The 23,027-nt window shown below is 53.2% G+C and overlaps 1 protein-coding gene across 8 annotated transcripts in view; it reads right to left on the reverse strand.

Moving 5' to 3' along the window:
• Positions 1–10,205: 10,205 nt before the first annotated feature.
• SPSB1 (splA/ryanodine receptor domain and SOCS box containing 1) overlaps positions 10,206–23,027 on the reverse strand; it is a 33,895-nt gene continuing 21,073 nt past the window's right edge. For 7 of the 8 annotated variants that reach the window (XM_077151397.1, XM_077151396.1, XM_077151395.1 and 4 more), the window contains one exon: positions 11,484–13,523. In XM_077151397.1, coding sequence (XP_077007512.1) covers positions 13,396–13,523 — 128 coding nt within the window. In that variant the 3' untranslated portion in view covers positions 11,484–13,395. Of the gene's footprint in view, positions 13,524–23,027 lie in introns of all 8 variants that reach the window. The other variant, XM_077151398.1, reaches the window with a different exon arrangement.

Genomic DNA, 23,027 nt, shown 5'->3' on the forward strand with positions numbered 1-23,027 from the left:
TGGCCACAGGTATGTTTTCAGGGAAAACAAGGAGTGGTGGGCCCCCGGGAAAGCCAGCCCGGACCTCCCTCGGCCAGCACGTAGAGGGGGGCCACTGTCTCACCCACAAAGGGTGGGGGGGACAGGGAAGGACAAAGGAGACGCCACCTGGCCGGGGCCAGGCCTTCCGGGATGGCCAGCATTCTGCCTGCGGAAACCTCGGCTCCCCAGGGGGCTGGGAGCTGGGGTGAGTGGCCGCTGCGATCCCACCTGCCGCGCCTTGGGCGCCGCCCTCGGAACAGGGAACGGACCCCTGTGCCAGGCCGCTGCTGGGCACCCCTGTGTCTGGTCTTCCTGGAGATCAGGCCCTGGGAGACGGGTCAAGGAGATACCCACCCTGATCGCACATTTACCGCCTCATTCATCATCCATTCATTCATTCATCCATTCATTCACTCACTTGCTCCACAGATACATATTGAGACCCTCTGCTGTGCCAGTAGTGACCCAGGCCTTGTTGTCAAAGGGTTTCCAGAGAGACAAGGGGGAGCAGACACGCAATCACAGACATGCATCCCGTGCAAAATGCTGGAGACTCACAAATTATCTGCTCTTCTCACTGCCTTCGTTAACTCTGCCAGAGGCTTCCCGAAGCCCGTGGAAGTCTGCACTCCCGAGGAAGGAAGCCCTGGGCCCAGCGCTGACCACACACTGCAGCCCTCCCCTCCGGGTGCCTCCTCATGCCAGCACCCAACGCCAGGCCGGGGTCTGTGGGCTGGAAAGGCCCTGGGACCGCCTCTCCTGGAGGGCCTGGGAGGCCGCGCAGCATGCGCCAAGCCTGACGGACATGAACGGGTCACTCCTTTGTGTGTGACCTAGGATGACATCCTGGCTGCCCTGAGCCTTGGTATCACCGTTTGTCAAAGGGAGACGGGCACAGAAGCCCCATCTCAGGGTGCAGATCCGGGGCAGAGAGAGCTCAGCAAGGAGCCGCCCCTTATGAGGGCTTCTCAATGCCAGCAGTTAGCACCCGCGGGATACCTGCCATTCTCATCTCTCCACCTTCAGAGCCCAGCACAGGGCCTGACCCAAGGTGGGCATGCCAAAAACATTTGCCGATTGCACGAATGAAGTGACAGGCAGGGGTTTGCTGGGGCAAGGCCCACTTGGTGAGGGTTCTCAGGGGATGATGTCCTGGATCCAAACAGAAATGTCAATTCCTGGAAAAGAGAAGGAAGAGAAGTCAGCAAGGGTGGACTTGACTCAGCTTTTCCCAGGTAGCAAAGCAGCTGCAATTTGAACTTCTGTGCAGCCCCAGAACTGAGAAGGAGTGCAGGGGGTGGGGGGCCCCTGAGGCAAGGGGAAGGCTCAGACAGGGTCAGGGAGAGAGAGGCCCATCGGCCGAGACAGCGCGGCCAAGCAGGGAAGGCTGGACGCAGGGCCAGCCAGGTGCCCAGCCCGCCTCTGTCCCCACAAGCCCCGGCTTCTGTTCCTGAGAAGAGGGGACAGTGGGACCTCCTGCAGGGTGTGATGGGGCTGGGCAGGCTGGTTGGAGGGTCCCTGGTGCCCCATATTGTTCAGGGGCCACAGGACACTGGGCTGAATCCTGGTCCAGCATCCCCTGTGAGCTAGAGGGTCAGGGTGCTGGTGGAGCCCCTCTTTGGGTGGGGGTGGGGGTGCTAAGGGAACACGGCGTCTCTAGAATCTGGCCTCCACCCCACCCCAGCCCTGGCCAAAGGTACAAGTTCACTCTGACCTGGCCCAAAGGCTTACCTGGCCCTTCAACGTCAGGTCCTGGGGCTTTTGGGGTCCGGGAGGCTGCGGCCTCCTTCTCCTTGGCCTTTGGAAAAGCCCAGCAGTGTCTCCTGTTGGCCCTCCAGACCCAGCTGCAGCCCACCCTGCACCATTCCCAGCCCAGACCTCTTCTCTTGTCCACCTGATCTGTGTTTCTTGAGCACTTACTATGCACCAAGGCTGGCAAGCCACAGCAGGGACCGCAGAGAAGAGGTGCCTTGCCCTCCAAAGCGCCCGTTCCTGTGGCAGAAGGGCCTCAGGGCAGAGTCCTCGGGGCCACACCCAGGGCCCAGAGCAGTGTCGCCATGGAGCAAGCTCACTGGGTGCAACTGCAAGGTGCCCATGCCTCCATCAAGGGAGATGGCCTAGCACGGGGTCGAGAGCACAGGGTGTGGGGCCCGGGAGGCCTCGTTCCAGCTGCACCACCCCCAGCCGTGTGACCTGCGGCAAGTGAACTCGGACCCCAGACGAGGAGCCATGTGGTAGCTGGGGCCCAGGTCTTGGATGCCAGGAACTTTCCTGAACCGACGGCCCTCAGGAGGAGTGGGTCGCGGCCTGTGGCTTCTTTCCAGGAAACGACTGTAGAAGGGAAAGCAGCCTTGACTGGCGTGCGGCCGTTCTGGAGCCTGGGCTGGAAGGGACTGGGAGCCCAGCCCTCCCACCACGCCCACCACGTTGCATGGCAGTACCCCCGGAGCGCCAGGCGTGGACAGGTGTGGGTGCCAGGTGTGGGTGCCAGGTATGGGTACCAGCTGGGGTGCCAGGTGTGGACAGGTGTGCGTGCCAGGCATGAACCAGTATAGGTGCCAGGCGTGGACACTCCTGGGCTGAACACCCTGCCCTGTACTGAGTGGGCTGCAAACCGCCACCAGGGCTGCTCCAAGAAAAACAAGGTGCCCAGGGAGAACACGCAGAGTGCAGATTGTGGGTGGGTTTTGTGATGAGCACCCAGCGGGGATTCAGAGCCAGAGCAGAATAAGTGAGCTTGGATTCCTAGGGGTCTGGGTTACAGTTTCTGCCAACGGGCTGGTGGTGGGAGGCCACGAGCTGGGAGCACGACAGCACATTGTCTTATAGTACAGTACCCACCCAGCCCTTACCCGGTCCTCACTGTGTGCCAGATACCACTCCCAGCACCTTACACAAAGCAACCTGATGAGGCAGGTCCTATCGCCACCCCTGCTTGGCAGAGGAGCCTCCACAAATGGCAAACTTCCTCCCCCTGACAAACTCCTATTCATCCTTCAAAACCCTACTTGGCATCCCTTCTCTGACAGCCAGTGGAGTCCATTGCTTTCTCCTCCAGGCGCCATCTCCAGCATCTGCTGGTCTGTGCCCCATCCGCTGAGCTTCCTTAGGAACCTGGGTTTCTGAATTGGAATCCCCGGGGTGCAGCATGGGTCACAGACCAAATGGGGTAAGGGAGTCTGTGGGTCTTCTCCTCACTCCCGTGGGACTTCCCTGGCTCAGTGCTTGCCCTCTGCAGGAAAAGCCTCTTTAGTTTTCCTTGAAGGCAGCAAGGCCATCCTCCCAAAGGTGGGTCTAGGCTGAGCTCCTGCCCATGTCTCCTGGTTCCCCTCTAGGGAAACAACATTCCCAGCTCCTCGTCCCTGGGGAGATCAGATCAGAGAGGGCTCCCAGCTTCCAGGGATGCTGCAGGAGACCCAGGAGGAGAGGCCCCTGGACCAGAGGGGGCTGCCTTCTGGGAGACACAGGCATCTCTAGGATGTTTATCATTCCCACTTTCCCATAAATATGCTGAAAATGAGAACTTGGCCACGTATCAGTTTTGCTCCTTCTCAGAGAACTGCTGCACACCCAGGCTGGGTCTGATCTTTGCAGCACCAGGAGCTTGGCCAAAGGGATCCTTGTTCTCACTTGACAGAAGAGGCAACTGAGGTTCCCAAAGGTGGTGACCAGTCCAGGGTCATGAGATGGGCGGCCGGCACTCTGTGTCCGGAGCCTGGACCTCTGACCCTGTGCCTGGCTCTCTCTGCACTTCCATGGGCTGCTGTGGGCTTCACCCTGCAGCAGGCTGGCCTGGGCTCTCCCCAAATCCCACCATCCTTTCTGGGCCACAACCCCGGGCTCTTGGAAAAGAGGTCTCTGCTCATGATCTTTCCTTCTTCAGTTCTCTGCTGGAAGAAGTGGGAAAAAGGGAGCTGGGACTAGGTGGTGCAGTGACACGAGTTCCTCAGGCTGCAGAGAGAACCCCAGGGCCTGGCATGCTACCCCCGTGCCAGGCCCTGCCCCGCCCCGCCCCTCCTCGGGGAGCCCCAGCCCCCCGCCCGGCCCCGTTCCTCCCACCGCGGCCCTCGGAGGCGCTCTCACTCAAGGAAGAGCCAAATCCTAGTGCCGAGGAAAGGATGTTTTTCTTTCCAGTGGACAAAACATTTCTGGCGCTTTCAGGAGGGGACTGAACACTCTGTCCACTTTGGCGGGGTTTGGGATTCCTGGATGGACACAAGTGTGCCTTCACATGCAACAAGATGAATTATCCAGCCTCCGGCCCTGCTGCGCGCCCGCCCCACCCTCGTCCCACCCCTTCTCCCTTGTCACCCGCTCCGCTCCAGAGCAAACTTTCTGGGAAGTCTTTCCAAGTGGCCTCAGGAAGTGAACGCTTGAGTCATGTGCCTCTTGCCACAGGTCTCTGCTTCCAGGCCTCCTTGGCAGCAGGGAGGGACTGGGAAACGCCCCCAAGCCCCAAGTCCTGTGAACCCCAACAGCTCTCACGTTAGGGAAATCCCAGCCCGCCCCACGAGCTTGGCCTCTGTCCGGGCACTTTGGCCTGGATCCAAAGGTCGGTTCTCCCGGTGCCTCCCTGGGACTCCGCTGGCTCGCCAGGATTCACGGAGGCCTGGGAACCTTCCAGAGTCCTCGGCTGAGCTGAGCGCCCAGCCCTGGTCTCCCTGGCCTTCAATGCTTCACTTAACGAGGCTGGTGTCACGCGGCCAGAGGACAATGGATGGGTGGGACCAGGCCAGGTCTGTCTGCCTTGGGGACGGAAGGATGGACAGAAAGAGAACAGGAACGGCCACCCTGTGTCCACTCGTGAGTGCTTGGCAACAGCCCTGACCCCAGCCTGCTCCAAGGGTTGCCTCATTGCAGAGCTGCATGCAGGGTCTCAAGGCCTGCTCTAGACCCTGCCTATCCCACGGGGTCCCGTGGTGACCTTGGCGGAACATTCCAGAAGCCTAGGATCCCTGAAAGACACTGTGAATTTAGGACCTTGCTGCCACCCTCGGGAGCCGGGAGGCTTTAGAAAGCAGGCTTCCACCCTGGCTGCCCTCGGGGCAGGACAGATGCAGGCGAGGCCACCCAGCAAAGGCAGGGGGTTCCATGCCAGGGCCTGCACCCCCCGGGCAAGCTGAGTTCCGGAGGGAGGCAGACTGCTAACCAGTAAGCGAGCTTAAAAACCCAGCTCAGACACAACAGCTGGCAGCGGCTTCAAATAGTTCTCTGTCTGAAGTTGGAGTTGCTCACAGCCCTCCACTCCAGTAAATCAAACCATGTGCTCGGAGTTGCCTCGAACGGACCTGAGGCACCTCTGCTTGGCCGAGCCCCAGCCACGCCTTCCAGCCTCTCACGCTCTTCACTCTTCAACTGGCCCGCGAGTCACATTCCATCCCCTTGTAGGATCAGTTCGGAGCGGGCCTGCCTGCAGAAGCTGCAAGGATTCAAGCCCACCTCCTACACCCCAAGGAAAGACAGGGGGGCAGTGGGGGTGGTATCTCCACGGGCCACCTGGCACTTGGGCGTCACACGCCCTGGCTCAGTTTGTATTCAGGTGACCTCTGGGCAACACCCACCCTTCCCAGACCCCGGGACCCACTCACGGGAGCTGGGGAGACCAGAAAGGAGTCCAGGTCGTCCGCCCACTAAGAAGCAGTTGGGAAGGAACCACAAGCTCTTCTCCCCAGACAGGCCTCAGCCTGGCCCTCTGGCTTCCGAGCACATCCTGGGTGCCCACCCCGTGGAAGGACACCACTCCTCGGCAAGTGTGTTGTCCTGGGAGTGAGAGGCCAGGGCGGGAGGGAGCTGGTCCTGCAGCTGATGACCACGGTGATGCCTGCCTCTGACGTAGCACCCGCCACGGGCCTGGCGCTGGGCCGCGCTTCTCGTTGGCACCATCGTTCCACACATCCTCCCCGTCACCCTACGGGTGTGTGATCTGAAGATGGGTGGCATGGGTTGAGTGGTGGTCCCCCGAAAGACAGGTCCACGTCCTAAGCTCTGGGAACCGGGAACGGGAGCTTGTTTGGAAAATGAGACCTTTGCAGTTGTGATCGAGTTAAAGAGTCTTGAGATGATCATCTTGGATTACCCAGTGGGTCGTAAATCCATAGATCAGTGTCTTTGTAGGACAGACCCAGAGATCCAGAGGGGAAGGCCATGTGAGGACAGAGGTGGGGCCTGGAAGGATGCGGCCACAAGCCAAGAACTCCTGGGGCCACCCAAGGCTGGAAGAGGCCGGGATGGCACCTCCCTGAGAACCTCCAGACTTCCGGCCTCCAGAACAGTGAGGGAATAAACTTCTGTTGTTTGAAGCCAACTAGTCTACGGTAATTTGTTACAGCCTCCCCATGAAACTAACACAACATGAAAATTGAGGCTTGGAGAGGCTGACCAAGACCACCAGCTCTTTTTTTAAAAAATATTTTTATTAGTAAAACAACATGCAAACACACAAACATTCTTAAAATGCAACCATTCCATACATGGTGTACAGTCAATGGCTCACAATATCATCACATAGTTGTGTATTCATTGCCATGATCATTCTTTGAACATTTGCGTCACTCCAGAAAAAGAAATAAAAAGGAAAAACTCATATATCCCATATACCTCACCCTTCCCTCTCATTACTCTCATTAGTATTTCCATCTATCCAATTTAACCTTTGTTCCTCTATTATTTGTCTATTTTTTAATCCATATTTTTTTTACTCATCCGTCCATACCCTAGATAAAAGGAGCATCAGACACAAGGTTTTCACAATCACACAGTCACATTGTGAAAGCTGTATCATTATACAATCATCTTCAAGAAACATGGCTACTGGAACACAGCTCTACAGTTTGTGGTACTTCCCTCCGGCCGTTCTAATACACCATTAACTAAAAAGGGATATCTATATAATGCGTAAAAATAACCTCCAGGGTAACCTCTTGACTCTGGAATCTCTCAGCCACTGACATTTTATTTTGTCTCATTGCCCCCTTCCCCTTTTTGGTCAAGAAGGTTTTCTCGATCCCTTGCCGCCAGGTCCTGTCTCATCCCAGGATTCCTGTCCCACGCTGCCAGGGAGGTTTATACCCCTGGGAGTCATGTCCCGTGGTGGGGGGAGGGCGGTGAGTTCACCTGCCATGCCGGCTGAAGGAGAGGCCACCAGCTCCTACTTTCCCTGCTCTCTCCTCCCCACTCATGAGACTGATTTTAGAAAAGTGGATGTCGTTTCCATCCAGAGGGACAGAGGCTCCAGGGTCCAGGTACCTTCCCTGCCGAGATGACTGCCAGGAGTGGCTCGGGTGAACCTACATGTGTAAAAGGGTCTCCAGATGGCCAGGAGTGGGGCAAATCTTACTAACAGCTGCTTTTCTCGAGCACGTATGTAGGCCCGGCGGCTTTCCGAGGTTAAGACATTGGCTCACCTGAGCCTCGCAACGGTCCCATCAAGAGGGAAATATCCCACCCCACCCCCTGCCGACCCCGTCCTATGAAGGAGGAAACTGAGATGCGGAGAAGCGATGGGGAAGGGCGCCAGCGAACTTTACTTAAGCCAACTGGAAGTGACCGAAGGCCGTCACAAAAGACCACCTGTCGTATGGGTCCATTCACACGGGATGTCCAGAAAGGGAAAAGCACACCGGGGTGGCCAGGGGTCGGAGGGAGAGTGGCTGGGGGTGGGTGACTGCTCAATGGGCCCTGGGTCTCCTCTTGGGGTAGGAAAGTGACTTGGAACTAGATGGAGGTGGCAGTGGCACAACACTGCGAGTGCACTAAATGCCACTGAGTCGTCCTCTTTAAAAGGGTTTGTTAGGGTGCACGGGTAGTTCAGTGGTTAGAATGCCTGCCTTCCATGCGGGAGACCCGGGTTCGATTCCCGGACCATACACCCCCAGAAAAAAAAAAAAAAAAAGATAAAAGGGTTTGTTTTATGTTATGTGAATTTCACCTCCACCTTTTTTTTTTTTTATAAAGAAACCATTTGGACAAAGATGAGGTGGTCCTGGACCTCAGACCCTAGTTCCCTTAACTGTGGCTTCTCCATGGAGCCCCAGGGAGCTCATCCGTGGTGCTCCCCATTCACAGGCGAGCCCCGGAAGCTCGGGAGGTGCTCAGGGGAGCCTCCCACCTGGGCACCAAACTCCACCACCTGCTCCGAGCTCAGGCCCCGACACAGGGACCAGCTCAAAGATGAGAGTTCCTTTGCTTTCTGGCTGAAGTTCATGCCACTGATAGTCACCCGAAACGCGGGTGACCAGTTGTCACCATCTTTGCTGAACCCGAAATGTTAGGAAGGTCCGTCCCAAAGGTGCTTTGAAGTGCATTTCAGAAGGTGGGGCCCAGGGAACGTAGGGTTGGGGGTGTGTGCGGCTTGCTCTTTAACGTTGCAAAGAGACAGGAGGAGACAAGATCCGTGGGGAGACAGTCCTGGTGGGTGCCTGGTCCCAGCATGCTGGGCTGAGGTTGTGCGAAATACTTGTGGCCAGCCCCCTGGGTGGGTGGCCGGCTGGAAGAGGGGCGTCCCTGCGTGACAGCTCAGACGTCCACCTGGCATCATGAGCTCCTGGTTCAGTTTCCCAGGGACTAATTCCCTTGGGGAGACCAAAGCTCGGAGGTCCACCTTCCACTCTAGTACTTTCCCCTTGGACCTTGTCATGCTCATTCCTTCTGTGCTTGGGTGAGACACTGGCATGGCAGCTCTGAGATCTGGAGGAGGGTGGGAGACACAGAGCAGCTAGAGCTGGGCCAGTGGGGCAGGGGGGGTTCCCTTCTCCCCCGTCATGCTAACAGTCCCATGGAATCTTCTACATCAGGGCTCCCCAAGCTTCTCTGGTCTTGGCTCTTCCATTGCAGGACTTTGAAGGGCGCTGGGGAAGAGCATGGGGGTCCAAATGGGTACCATTCTGCATTTAATTTCAGGGGCCCCAGGGACCCTAGGGCCAAGGGTTCCCAGGTTGGCTACAACTGGGGATGTTCAAAGAGGGAGATTCCTGGGCCCCACTCTGCATCAGGATTTCTGGGATTTTGGATCTCCCCACTAAGTTCTCCAGAGGATTCGGATGCAGGAGGCATCAGTGACCCTCAGGCCGAGATTCCAAACCAGGTCCCATTCCCCACGCGGAGAGCTAAGACACTCCTGGGCATGCCCACCCCCGGCAGTGGTCAGGGGAAGACAGCGGGAGGGGGCCTCTGCCTTCTTTGCTCGCAGAACACACCCAGAGGAGGCTGCCGCTGGGGCCGGGGCAGGAAGGCAGAGTGGGGCCAAGGTCAGTGCCACCTTCCGTCTTGCCTGGGCTTTTCCACCGAGAACATTTCCCCTGCCCAGGAAAACCATTACCAGCCCGGCAGCCACAGCAGCAGCTGTTCTCCTGCCCAGGAAAAATTTCCAGCAAAGCGTTAGCTTTCTCTTTTGTTTAAAAAAAAAAGAAAAGAAAAAGAAAATCAGCGTCCAGCAGAGGCCACCGAAGGTCCCGGGCCGGGCTGCATCCTGCTTGCTGGCCACGGGGCCCCAGGAGGCCCTGGGGGAGCCGGGGGAGCGGCCTGCTCAGGGTTTGCTGCGGCAGGACATCATTTGTTGATTCTCGAGCCCGATCCCTCGCTCATGATTTCCTCCCTGGTTGCCATGGCCCCGCACAGAAAACACAGCAAACTCCTGGCCCCAGGCAGCTCGTTTATTTCAAATATTCTTTGCAGCTGGAACCCAACCATGTTTGGGTGTCTGGGCTGGAGCATGAACTAATTGCTCTGTCTTCGGCCCCCTCCCCGGCTCCCCCAGGATAGTTTATGGTTCAGTCAGGTCCAAATTCCTCATTTTGCAGAGAAGGAGCAGGAGGGGGGTTGGGGGGGGGGGAGGCATGCGCGGGAGGTGGACGGAGCTGGGGGGTTGCTCCCCTCTCCGGCCAAGCCCCGGAGGCTGCTACCTGCTGAAGGCGGGATGGTAACTACAACCACATGAGCCAGCGCTGCACAGACGGATTTATTAAGACGGTTCCCGTCGCTACGAGACCCTGTCCCCCCTACCCTCCCCCGCCCCCCACCTACCACCAATTCTCTCAGCAGCACAAAGGCCCTTGTTTTCCCCCAGGCCCCTCTCTCGCTCCCCCCACCGCCTGACCCCCTCTTTCCCTCCCCCACCGCCACCCCCTTCAAAAGAAGCCGGAATTCCAACTGCAACCCAGACATGAACTCCAACCTAAAAATACTTTGCAACCAGCCCTTTCCTCTGACCGCCGGCCCCGGCCCCGGGCGTGCCTGGGGGAGGCGTCTGGGGGTCCCTTTTGCCAATACCCACCTTGGTCATTGGAGGCTTTACCCGGGAAGAAAGAGCATTTATCAGGAAGTCAGTTTAGGAATGTCTGGGCCCTTCTCAAAGACCAAGTCCCACTCCAGGGAACTGCCCTTTTCCAGAACAGAGATGCGTGAGCTTTTTAAACATTGGTGTGCACGCCTGCCAAAATGCCAGCCCTGTGCAGACAGCCTCGACTCACCCTTCTGCCCTCCCGTGAGAAAAGCACAGGAATGACTGTCATTTTACGGGGGCTCGTCAAAGGTCACAAAGCTGGTGGGCATCAGGGCCGGTATTTGAACCCGGATCTGCCTCGGGGGTTCCTGGGCTCACCACTGGGTCAAACCCCTGGAATAATGTCGCTTTTCCCCAGAGACTTTGTAAGAGAAAGAGCTGACATGGTCCAAAGCGGTGGTCTTCGGACACTCTTAGGAAGAGTCGCCTGGGGAGGTGGGTGTGGGAGAATGCAGATTCCTAGGCCTGGCCCCCAGAGACCTTCATTTAGTCCATCTTGGGCAGGGCCCTGGAACCTGCATTTTACAAACACTGCCCGGTGATGCCGGTGCAGGAGGTCTGAGCAAAGCTGTTAGGTGTGTCTCCGAAAATGCGGGGACCCGGGCTTTGGTCCCCATGGTCTCAGGCCTCAGCCCAGGACACTTCTTGCAGCACCGCCCCATCCTACATGCCTTCAGAATGAAAAGTCCCCACAGCGCCACTAATGCTTTGGAACCAGTCATCAACATGTGATCAGAGCTAGTAAAGTTCTCGACTGCTCACTTTATCAGGAGGCTTTGTTCACCAATCCTCCAAATAAACCAGAGTTGCCTGCTCTCTCTGCTGAGTGTGGGCTGTGCCCACAGCAGCTGGCAGGATGGGCTCACGCTGGCCAAGGCTCACCCTGGGCACCGGGGACACAAGGACAGATAAAGGACAGGCTCCGACAGCCAGTACCTCAAGCTCAGGCTCCGTGGACCCTGCAAGGGCTTGTGCTCAGCTCCCTGTCAACTCAGCCTTTGTAACTATGTGCAGGAGACAGAGGCACCCATCCCTCTGCAGAGCCACCTTCGACTGGGCTCAGCAAGTTCCTTTAGTCTGGGCCACCAGGTCCATGTACTTCTGAGGAGGGATCGGGAGCCTTCTGGAATCATGCTCCGGGGATCTCTGCCATCTTGGGGTCCGGCTTGCATGCCTCTCTCTGCCAAGGGGTCATCATCTGCTGGAAACTGTGGGTGGTGGAGCCAGCTGGGCCCAGGAGGGGTCAGCCACACCTCTTTCCCTCCCCCAAGGCACAAAGGAGGGGCTCCAAAACGGTTTTGTATTTTAATAAACTTTCCTTTATTAGGTTACTGAGTATTACCAACGTTCATAAAATAGAATGGGAGTTTCAAAACTGTACAAGCCAAAAGGCTTTGGGCTGGTAGAAAAAGAAGGGGAGGGGGGAACGAGGCTCCCAGGGAGTTGGGTGGGGGGCGGGAGGTGCAGAGAGATGACGGAGAGCCAGCATCTCACCCGACGTCCCCGGGAGCCGCCGGGCAAGGCAACAGACTGAGCTCTGTACAAGTTCAATTCTCTTTTGTGCAACATCAACTAGAACGTGTCCCACCCTGAAGCCGGGGGATAGACAAGTCTTTAAAAGTCTTACAGGTAAGGTCACTCCCCTTGGGGAAAAAAAAAAAAAAAGCTCAAAATAATAAGGGAGCAATTTACACTCCTCACCCAGACTTGGCACCAATTTTGTGCTTTAAAAAATACACAACACTGGAAGATTTTTTTAAAGGTACCCTACAGCAGCTGTTTAAAACATACTTCTTACAGACAAATATATATGGATATATATTAAAGATTTTAAACAGATAAAGTCCTCTATTGTACCTGTACAGAAATAAGCTGACATCAGATTCCAAGAGAGGTGACTCTGGGATAAAATAAAGTTGGCAGCGCACGGGTCCACGGCGCTGGGGTCTGCTACATGGGGGAGTTGGAGGAGCATGTCCCTCTCCTGCTGGCCCCCCGCCCTCCCCCTCCCCCTTGGGAGGCTCGTGATGAAATTGGGACTGCACACTGCAGAGGTGTCATGAGGAGGTGTCATGCCCTGGGCCTGGCATCACCCATCCGGGTTTCTCAGGGCTTGGGACCCTCTTAGTACAGGTGGGTTCCCCGCTCTGGGGATGCACTTGGGAAACTTCAGCTAGAAAGGCAAAGTCAGACCCAAACAAACAAACAGACAAAACCCAAATCAAACCACGTGCAAAGGCATGTGAATCCGCGAGGTAAGCATTTACCTGGAGAGGCTGGGGGACCGCCGCCCGCCCACTCGGAGGACACCCTAAGACACTCGAATTGCACACGAGGCTGACTTTCCCTGAGGGGCCCACCGGGAACTCGGAGCGAGCCCCCTGGAAACTGTAGGTCAAGGGACTCGAACCGCGGGCTCACAGGGCACAGCCGGCGGGGGAGGCATGTGCACCCTAGGGCAGGGACGGGGGGATAAAAGCAACTGCACACCCGGACAGCGATGCCCGAAACGGGGCTTCCTTTCTAAGTGGAATAAATAAATGGCTTTTGTTATTGTTAAAAGAATAAATACGGGGTCCGGGGGAGGGACACCGGCAGCCGGGACTGATGCCAGGAGGTCCAGTGTCGGTCTCTGCCCTGGTGTCCATCGGTGGCACGCTCCCGACGTCCTGAGCTCTCCCGGCCGCGGCCCGGCCCCTGCTGGCCTGGACCCCCACCGCGGGGCGCGGCCTCCTGTTAGCACCCTTGAGCACCGTGGGGTCTCCTCTCCGGGCGCATGGCAGCCCCCGGCAGCACCCCCGTCCCCCCCCCCCCCAGAGCAGATCGGAGCTCAGCGTAGACTCTGGGGGAGTTTATTCGGATCTTTTGAAAAGGGGGAATGGGCTCCAGCCCGCGGGGGCTGCTCTGTGCCGACGTGGGAAAGGGGGAGAGGAGAATGTGTCGGGCTCCACCCATGTGCACCGGGCGGGGGTGAAGAGGTGGGGCCGGGACTCCTGCCCACGGCCACGGGTGCTGGTCCACGGCATGGGCGACCCCGGCAGCGGCGGCTCAGTGGGTTGGCACCAGGCCCGGGTGGCCCTGGCACGGGGCGGGCGTCACTGGTACAGGAGGTAGGCCTTGAGGGAGGCGGGCAGCGGCAGCGCGTGGATCTCCCCGAGACGCTCCTTCCCCAGGGCCAGGCGCACGGAGCGGCGGCAGAGATCCATGAGTGGCAGGGGCTCCGCTGGGGAAACGGAGGAAAGAGAGAGAGTGAGTGTCAGGTGAGCCCAGCTTGGCTGCACGCCTGGATGGTTCCGGAACAAATATCCTAATGACAGCAGCAAGGTTGGTGGCTGGCCCAAAGGGCCTTCCCTCGGCCGGGCAGCCTCCTAAGGCCCCATTTTGTAGATGGGGAAACTGAGGGACACGGCGTCCAAGTAACCTGCCCCTGGCACCACCCTGCTGGGAACAGACAGAGCTGGGATTCGAGCCTGGGCGGTTCACTCCACCCTGTCCTGACAAGCAGCTGCTGCAACTATCAGACTGGGGCAAATGATAGCCAGCCCACCCCAGCTGCACCCCCAGCCCCAGGCCCCACATAGGTGTCTGGTAAGGGAGTCGTTCTGTGTCAGCCCAATGGCTCGCAGGCTCCGTTATACAGCCGGGCACACTGAGGCACAGGGGGAGCTATGAGGTAGCAGGGCTGGGATTCAAATCTGAGCAGTCTGGCCCCAGTTCCATGCTCCATGTTGAACCAAGCTGCCAGCAAAATGTAAGAAATTTGTGCCTCAACTCACACGCTATGGGTGGCAGAGCAGGGAGGGGTCCGGGCCCGTCAGCTCCCACGGCTTGGCCCCAACCGGCAGGTCAGAGCTGGGGAAACCCTAGATCCCAGAGCTTCTGTGGGGCTGAGGACTGGAAAGCAAAGTGGAAATGCCAACTCAGCCACCAGCCACCACCAGGACCCTGGGATGTTAGCACCACCAGAGGGTCTCACAGCCAGGGCCTGGATCTCTTGGCCAAGCTGCCCCAGGCCCCCCAGTCAGAGTCACTTCTGGCTGCAGCCTCCACCCTGCAAGGGCCACTCTGGGTTGGTGCTGCAGGGGCACCCTGGGGCCATGCCTTCCCGGGAGGGCAGCTCTGTTCCTGGCGCAGCCAGACTTGGCTCCCAGAGGAGTCTGGAAAGGACTCCCGCCCAGACTTCTGAGCACCCAGAGGCCTGTGGGGGCAGAAATGCCCATATTCACCTCCCTCCCCGGCCTCCCCTTGCTGCCCCAGAGAGACCCCTCAGTTGCTCTCCTCCCTACCACCCCATACAGGTGAGCATGCCTGGAACTACTGGGGGCTTTAGGGGTCCTCCATAGCATCCTGGGTATGAAGTGAGCTTAAGCAAGCAAAGGGATCTGTGGCTTCATCCATGGTCACCTCTGGACTCTGTGACTCCCTCATGAGGGAAAATAAAGGTCAAACAAAAAACATCGCAGACTAGTATCCAGAATTTATAAAGAGATTGTTCATCTCAACAACAAAAAGACAGCCAACCCAATTACAAAATGGGAAAAAGACTTGAACAGACACCTCTCAGAAGAGGAAATACGGATGGCCAAGAGGCACATGAAGAGATGCTCAATGTCCCTGGCCATTAGAGAAATGCAAATCAAAACCACAATGAGATATCATCTCACACCCACCAGAATGGCCATTATCAACAAAACAGAAAATGACAAGTGCTGGAGAGGATGCGGAGAAAGAGGCACACTTATCCACTGTTGGTGGGAATGTCAAAGGGTGCAACCACTGTGGAAGGCAGTTTGGCGGTTCCTCAAAAAGCTGAATATAGAACTGCCATACGACCCAGCAATACCATTGCTAGGTATCTACTCAAAGGACTTAAGGGCAAAGACACAAACGGACATTTGCACACCAATGTTTATAGCAGCATTATTTACAATTGCAAAGAGATGGAAACAGCCAAAATCTCCATCAACAGAAGAGTGGCTAAACAAACTGTGGTATATACATACGATGGAATATTATGCAGCTTTAAGACAAGATAAACTTATGAACCATGTAATAACATGGATGGACCTAGAGAATATTATGCTGAGTGAATCCAGCCAAAAACTAAAGGACAAATACTGTATGGTCCCACTGATGTGAACGGACATTCGAGAATAAACTTGAAATATGTCATTGGTAACAGAGTTCAGCAGGAGTTAGAAACAGGGTAAGACAATGGGTAATTGAAGCTGAAGGGATACAGACTGTGCAACAGGACTAGATACAAAAACTCAAAAATGGACAGCACAATAATACCTAATTGTAAAGTAATCATGTTAAAACACTGAATGAAGCTGCATCTGAGCTATAGGTTTTTGTTTTGTTTTGTGTTGTTTTGTTTTGATTTTACTATTATTACTTTTATTTTTTTCTCTATATTAACATTCTATATCTTTTTCGGTTATGTTGCTAGTTCTTCTAAACCAATGCAAATGTACTAAGAAATGATGATCATGCATCTATGTGATGATGTTAAGAATTAATGATTGCATGTGTAGAATGGTATGATCTCTAAATGTTGGGTTAATTTCTTTTTTTCCGTTAATTAAAAAAAAAAAAAAAAGAGAAGGGATAATTGGAGATGAAGGGATACAGACTGTACAACGGGACTGGAAAAAAAAAAAAAAAAAAAAACATCGCAGAACAAAGCAGAATAGCCCATCAATTCCCTGGGACCCCATTCCACCAATAAAGCATGGGTTAAAAAGTTTCTTGGACTACTAAAATAACATTAAAAAGAAACTAAGTTAAGACCAAATCCTAGGGCTGGGAAGGGGGTGGTGGGGAAATGGGGAGCAGCCGGGGTTTCTTAGTGGGGTATGAAAATGCTCTCAAACGCACCTGGTGATGGCTGGACGCCCTGAAAACACTGAAGATGCTGCCTTGTGCGCTATACATGGGTGAACTGTGCAGCATGTGATTTATATCTTGATAAGACTGTTATTTACAAAAAGACCACTCTTAGCCTTGGCGATGCATCGACTAATTCTAGGTTTTGAAAGAAAATAAGCAACTGCCCCTCCTCTCCCCAAGGGGCCGCGGCTACAGCTGATGTGCGGCGGGAACTGATAAACACCTTTAATGGATGGTTTGGAACGGGGTCCTTCCCAGACACCTGACAGAGGCAGGAGGATGACCTAAATGACCTTCCGTGTCCATTAGGGTCAAGGACTCCACACACCCCCAATCGAATGGGCGCCATCCACCCTCCTACCTGCGTGCTGAGACTTTGCCCCTCTAAATGTCCTGCACCCCAAAACTCCCAGCCCCTAGATCTGGCTCCTCACCCTAGTGCTGCCCTGCACAGCTGCCTGGCCTCGAGCAGATGCTCCCCCTCTACCTGGGCCTCAGTTTCCCCATCAGTAAGACAAGGAGACCAGACCAGATGTCCTCCAGAGTCCACCTGGCCGAGATCCTGAAGGTCAGGAACGCCTCCAGCAGCGCTTGGCCGGGACTGCGGGGGAGGAGAGGCCCTTCTGCCCGGGCGAAGGGGCAATCTGGGCCGTGCGCCCCCTTCCCCACTCCGGAGTGCTGGCCCACCGCCACCTCGCCAGGCTGGAGCCCAGGGCCGTCCCGGGCCCCACCTTCCTAGCAGCAAAGGGGCTGCCCTCGGGGGTGGAAAGCCCTTGAGAAAGCATCAAGAACCACTGAAAGGGGCCAACAGGGAGCTCCTGGCACCGGCTTCTTGGCTGAACGGGTTTTGGGCCAATTCACGAGCAGCTCGAGAAGAAACGTTTCTCAGCACTTCGCGGCTCAGCCCTCAGTGCCCCAGAGGGCAGGAGCCTCACAGTACAGCTCTGGGGGTAGCGACAGCTTCCCCAGTGCCCACCCTGCGCCAGGCAGGAACCGCGGCCCCCAACCTACCGATGGGGAAAGGGGCCGGGGCAGGTGAGTACCGGCGCCTGAGGTCAGGGCCAAGGGCTAGAATCTGGAGACACACTCAGGTCCATCAGGCTCTAAAGTCTGGCTGTGCAGGAAAGAGGGAGCTCCCCACAGGCCTTTGAAGTTTATCCCAATGCGAAGGGGCCCGTGGTTACCTCCATCTGCCGGCCCAGACTGAAAGTGGCTGTGTGGGGTGGGGCGCTTCCAACACGGACTGACTTTGGACCACATGCAGTGAAGAATCGGCCTGGTCCAAAGAGAGACTCTGCCCTCGGCTCCTGAGTGCGGTCTATAGGCCGCTGGCTTGTCCTGCCTGGTAGGAGTGTCTGTTTGCCCGGAGACTTTGGCCACTAGACATCTAGCAATGTGATCGAGGACAGGGCCTGGGGCCCCCGTGTTCCAGTTCCAACCTCCAGGAGGGGAGGAGAGTCAAGGTCAGCCACATGGGCACAAGGTCAGCTGTGATGGAGCCCCAGTAAAACTCTGGACGCTGAGGCCCAGCTGCGAGCCTCTGGGTGGCGACACTGTTACGCTATGACACTCCTGGCTGAGAGGGGCCCCACCGACCAGGACTGCCCGGGGAGGGGACGGCCGGAAGGTCCACGCAGGACGCCTCCTGGACTCTGCCGAAGCGTCTCCTCCCTTGGCTGGTTTTAATTCATACTCTTGCTAAAAGAGAACTGTGAGCATAAGTACAGCGCCTTCCCGAGTTCCGTGAGCCCTTCTAGCAGATCACTGAACCTACAGCAGTTTTGGGGACCCCCAAATGTGTGTCTGGCATCTGACGCGAGGACAGTCTTGTGGGGATTTGGCAGCTTGGCTAATCTCCTTTGTGTCATGGAACCAGGAGTACGCTCTCCCAACACGCCAGATTTTCTAGAAAGGCTAGAGGTATGGCGCCAAGGCCTGAAAACATGACTGGCGCCACCCAAGGCCTCCCCTCGGGCCTCTTCTACACAAACAGAGGTCAGGTCCTCTGTTCTCTCAGGAGGCAAAACACAGGTATGAGGGCCCGCTGGGGCAGCTTTCCAAAGGCCAGCAGAGCCCGACGATGGCTGCAGGCAGCCTCAGGAACGGACGTGCATAGCGCCCTGGAAAACCACCCCAAGGATCTCTGCTGGCTGCTAACCCCAGAAGGTCTCTCCTCCTCAAGGCCTCTGTCCGGGGTGCACAAGGCTTTTTTACCCAGCTCCATCTACAAAGCCAGGATCCCCTTGAAATGCCACATAGAAAGTTCCCAAACAGGGAAGGCAGAGCTACTGCCACACCGCCCCTGAGGCCCGGGGCCGGCCGAGCGGGCCGCATCTGCATGATGGGGCGCTGGCCCCTCTGCCAACCCTCAAGGAGCGCGGCGTGCCTCATTTACATAATTTTTATGAATGAGAGAAGGTGAGGCCGAGAGGGCGGGCAGAATCAGGAGCTATTTACGGGGGCAGCTGGTGAGGAACGGGAGGCGCCGACTTCCCCGGGAGCCCGTGGGCCCGGCGCCTCTGCCACCTTCCGACCCAGCTCGGGGCTCCCGGGAGTGCGGGGCTGGGCGGCAGTCACAGGCCCAACGCTCACGTCGGGAGAGGCCCTGGACCCTGCGGGGGGCCACAGGCCCCGACCCCTGCCTCCGAACCTCTGTCCTCATCTGACCAGACTTCCTGGGGGCAGAGGACCGAGAATAGCCCCCTACCCCATCACCTCCCCCCACCAGAAGGGAGCCCCTGGCGAGGGGGGCAAACAGGCTACCCCACAAGGAGCCCCCCAGGGCCTGGCTGGAACGAGGTGCATGAAGGGCCAAGACGAGGCTGCTGAGTTGAAAGCTTCCCCGAGAGGAAGAGCCGACCCCTCCCTAAGCCCTCAGCCCCGAGGAGTCACACCAGTCCTTCCTGCTGCTGTAAAGGAGGAATTTCTAATTGCCAAACTGCAGGGAAAATGTTTCCTTAGAAGGAAGTATTAAAAGTGGGGGGTGTCAACTCTTATGAAAGACCTAAAATTACAGATCCAAGAAGTGCAGCGCACCCCAAAGAGATTAGACCCAAATAGGTGTTCTCCAAGACACTTACTAGTTAGAATGTCAGAGGTCAAAGAGAAAGAGAGGATCTTGAAAGCAGCAAGAGAAAAACAATCCATCACATACAAGGGAAACCCAAAAAGACTATGTGTAGATTTCTCAGCAGAAACCATGGAGGCTAGACGACAGTGGGATGATATATTTAATTTACTAAAAGAGAAAAACTGCCAACCAAGACTCCTATATCCAGCAAAATTGTCCTTCAAAAATGAGGGAGAAATTAAAACATTCTCAGACAAAAAGTCACTGAGAGAATTTGTGACCAAGAGACCAGCTCTGCAAGAAATACTAAAGGGAGCACTAGAGTCAGATACAAAAAGACAGAAGAGAGAGGTATGGAGAAGAGTGTAGAAAGAAGGAAAGTCAGATATGATATATATAATACAAAAGGCAAAATGGTAGAGGAAAATATTATCCAAACAGTAATAACACTAAATGTTAATGAACTGAATTCCCCAATCAAAAGACATAGATTGGCAGAATGGATTAAAAAACAGGATCCTTCTATATGCTGTCTACAGGAAACACATCTTAGACCCAAACATAAACATAGGTTGAAAGTGAAAGGTTGGGAAAAGATATTTCATGCAAATAACAACCAGAAAAGAGCAGGAGTGGCTATACTAATATCCAACAAATTAGACTTCAAATGTAAAACAGTTAAAAGAGACAAAGAAGGACACTATCTACTAATAAAAGGAACAATTCAACAAGAAGACATAACAATCATAAATATTTACGCACCGAACAAGAATGCCCCAAAATACGTAAGGAATACACTGCAAACACTGAAAAGGGAAATAGACACATATACCATAATAGTTGGAGACTTCAATTCCCCACTCTCATCAATGGACAGAACATCTAGACAGAGGACCAATAAAGAAATAGAGAATCTGAATATTACTCTAAATGAGCTAGACTTAACAGACATTTATAGGACATTACATCCCACAACAGCAGGATACACCTTTTTCTCAAGTGTTCATGGATCATTCTCAAAGATAGACCATATGCTGGGTCACAAAGCAAGTCTTAACAAATTTAAAAAGATTGAAATCATACACAACACTTTCTCGGATCATAAAGGAATGAAGTTGGAAATCAATAATAGGCAGAGTGCCAGAAAATCCACAAATACGTGGAGGCTCAACAACACACTCTTAAACAATGAGTGGGTCAAAGAAGAAATTGCAAGAGAAATTAGTAAATACCTCGAGGCGAATGAAAATGAAAACACAACATATCAAAACTTATGGGACGCAGCAAAGGCAGTGCTAAGAGGGAAATTTATTGCCCTAAATGCCTATATCAGAAAAGAAGAAAAGGCAAAAATTCAGGAATTAACTGTCCACTTGGAAGAACTGGAGAAAGAACAGCAAACTAATCCCAAAGCAAGCAAAAGGAAAGAAATAACAAAGATCAGAGCAGAAATAAATGAAATTGAAAACATGAAAACAATAGAGAAAATCAATAAGACCAGAAGTTGGTTCTATGAGAAAATCAATAAGATTGATGGGCCCTTATCAAGATTGACAAAAAGAAGAAGAGAGAGGATGCAAATAAATAAGATCAAAATGGAAGAGGAGACATAACTACTGACCTCACAGAAATAAAGGAGGTAATAACAGGATAACTATGAACAACTTTACGCTAATAAATACAACAATTTAGATGAAATGGACGGGTTCCTGGAAAGACATGAACAACCAATTTTGACTCAAGAAGAAATAGATGACCTCAACAAACCAATCACAAGTAAAGAAATTCAATTAGTCATCCAAAAGCTTCCTAAAAAGAAAAGTCTAGGACCAGACGGATTCACATGTGAATTCTACCAAACATTCCAGAAAGAATTAGTACCAACCCTGCTCAAACTCTTCAAAAAAATTGAAGTGGAGGGAAAACTACCTAATTCATTCTATGAAGCCAACATCACCCTCATACCAAAACCAGGCAAAGATATTACAAAAAAAGAAAACTACAGACCAATCTCTCTAATGAATATAGATGCAAAAATCCTCAATAAAATTCTAGCAAATCGTATCCAACAACACATTAAAAGAATTATACATCATGACCAAGTAGGATTCATCCCAGGTATGCAAGGATGGTTCAACATAAGAAAATCAATTAATGTAATACACCACATCAACAAATCAAAGCAGAAAAATCACATGATCATCTCAATTGATGCAGAGAAGGCATTTGACAAGATTCAACATCCTTTCCTGTTGAAAACACTTCAAAAGATTGGAATACAAGGGAACTTCCTTAAAATGATAGAGGGAATATATGAAAAACCCACAGCTAATATCATCCTCAATGGGGAAAAATTGAAAACTTTCCCCCTAAGATCAGGAACAAGACAAGGATGTCCACTATCACCATTATTATTCAACATTCTGTTGGAGGTTCTAGCCAGAGCAATTAGACAAGAAAAAGAAATACAAGGCATCAAAATTGGAAAGGAAGAAGTAAAACTATCACTGTTTGCAGACGATATGATACTATACGTCGAAAACCCAGAAAAATCCACAACAAAACTACTAGAGCTAATAATTGAGTACAGCAAAGTAGCAGGTTACAAGATCAACATTCAAAAATCTGTAGTATTTCTATACACTAGTAATGAACAAGCTGAGGGGGAAATCAAGAAACGAATCCCATTTACAATTGCAACTAAAAGAATAAAATACCTAGGAATAAATTTAACTAAAGAGACAAAAAACCTATATAAAGAAAACTACAAAAAACTGCTAAAAGAAATCACAGAAGACCTAAATAGATGGAAGGGCATACCGTGTTCATGGATTGGAAGATTAAATATAGTTAAGACGTCAATCCTACCTAAATTGATTTACAGATTCAATGCAATACCAATCAAAATCCCAACAACTTATTTTTCAGAAATAGAAAAACCAATAAGCAAATTTATCTGGAAGGGCAGGGTGCCCCGAATTGCTAAAAACATCTTGAGGAAAAAAAACGAAGCTGGAGGTCTCGCACTTTATATGCCCGACTTTAAGGCATATTATGAAGCCACAGTGGTCAAAACAGCATGGTATTGGCATAAAGATAGATATATCGACCAATGGAATCGAATAGAGTGCTCAGATATAGACCCTCTCATCTATGGACATTTGATCTTTGATAAGGCAGTCAAGCCAACTCACCTGGGACAGAACAGTCTCTTCAATAAATGGTGCCTAGAGAACTGGATATCCATATGCAAAAGAATGAAAGAGGACCCATATCTCACACCCTATACAAAAGTTAACTCAAAATGGATTAAAGATCTAAACATTAGGTCTAAGACCATAAAACAGTTAGAGGAAAATGTCGGGAGATATCTTATGAAACTTACAACTGGAGGTGGTTTTATGGACCTTAAACCTAAAGCAAGAGCACTGAAGAAGGAAATAAATAAATGGGAGCTCCTCAAAATTAAACACTTTTGTGCATCAAAGAACTTCATCAAGAAAGTAGAAAGACAGCCTACACAATGGGAGACAATATTTGGAAATGACATATCAGATATAGGTCTAGTATCCAGAATTTATAAAGAGATTGTTCAACTCAACAACAAAAAGACAGCCAACCCAATTACAAAATGGGAAAAAGACTTGAACAGACACCTATCAGAAGAGGAAATACAAATGGCTAAAAGGCACATGAAGAGATGCTCAATGTCCCTGGCCATTAGAGAAATGCAAATCAAAACCACAATGAGATATCATCTCATAC

Source organism: Tamandua tetradactyla, chromosome 2, assembly GCF_023851605.1.
Source record: "Tamandua tetradactyla isolate mTamTet1 chromosome 2, mTamTet1.pri, whole genome shotgun sequence".
Lineage (NCBI taxonomy): Eukaryota > Metazoa > Chordata > Mammalia > Pilosa > Myrmecophagidae > Tamandua > Tamandua tetradactyla.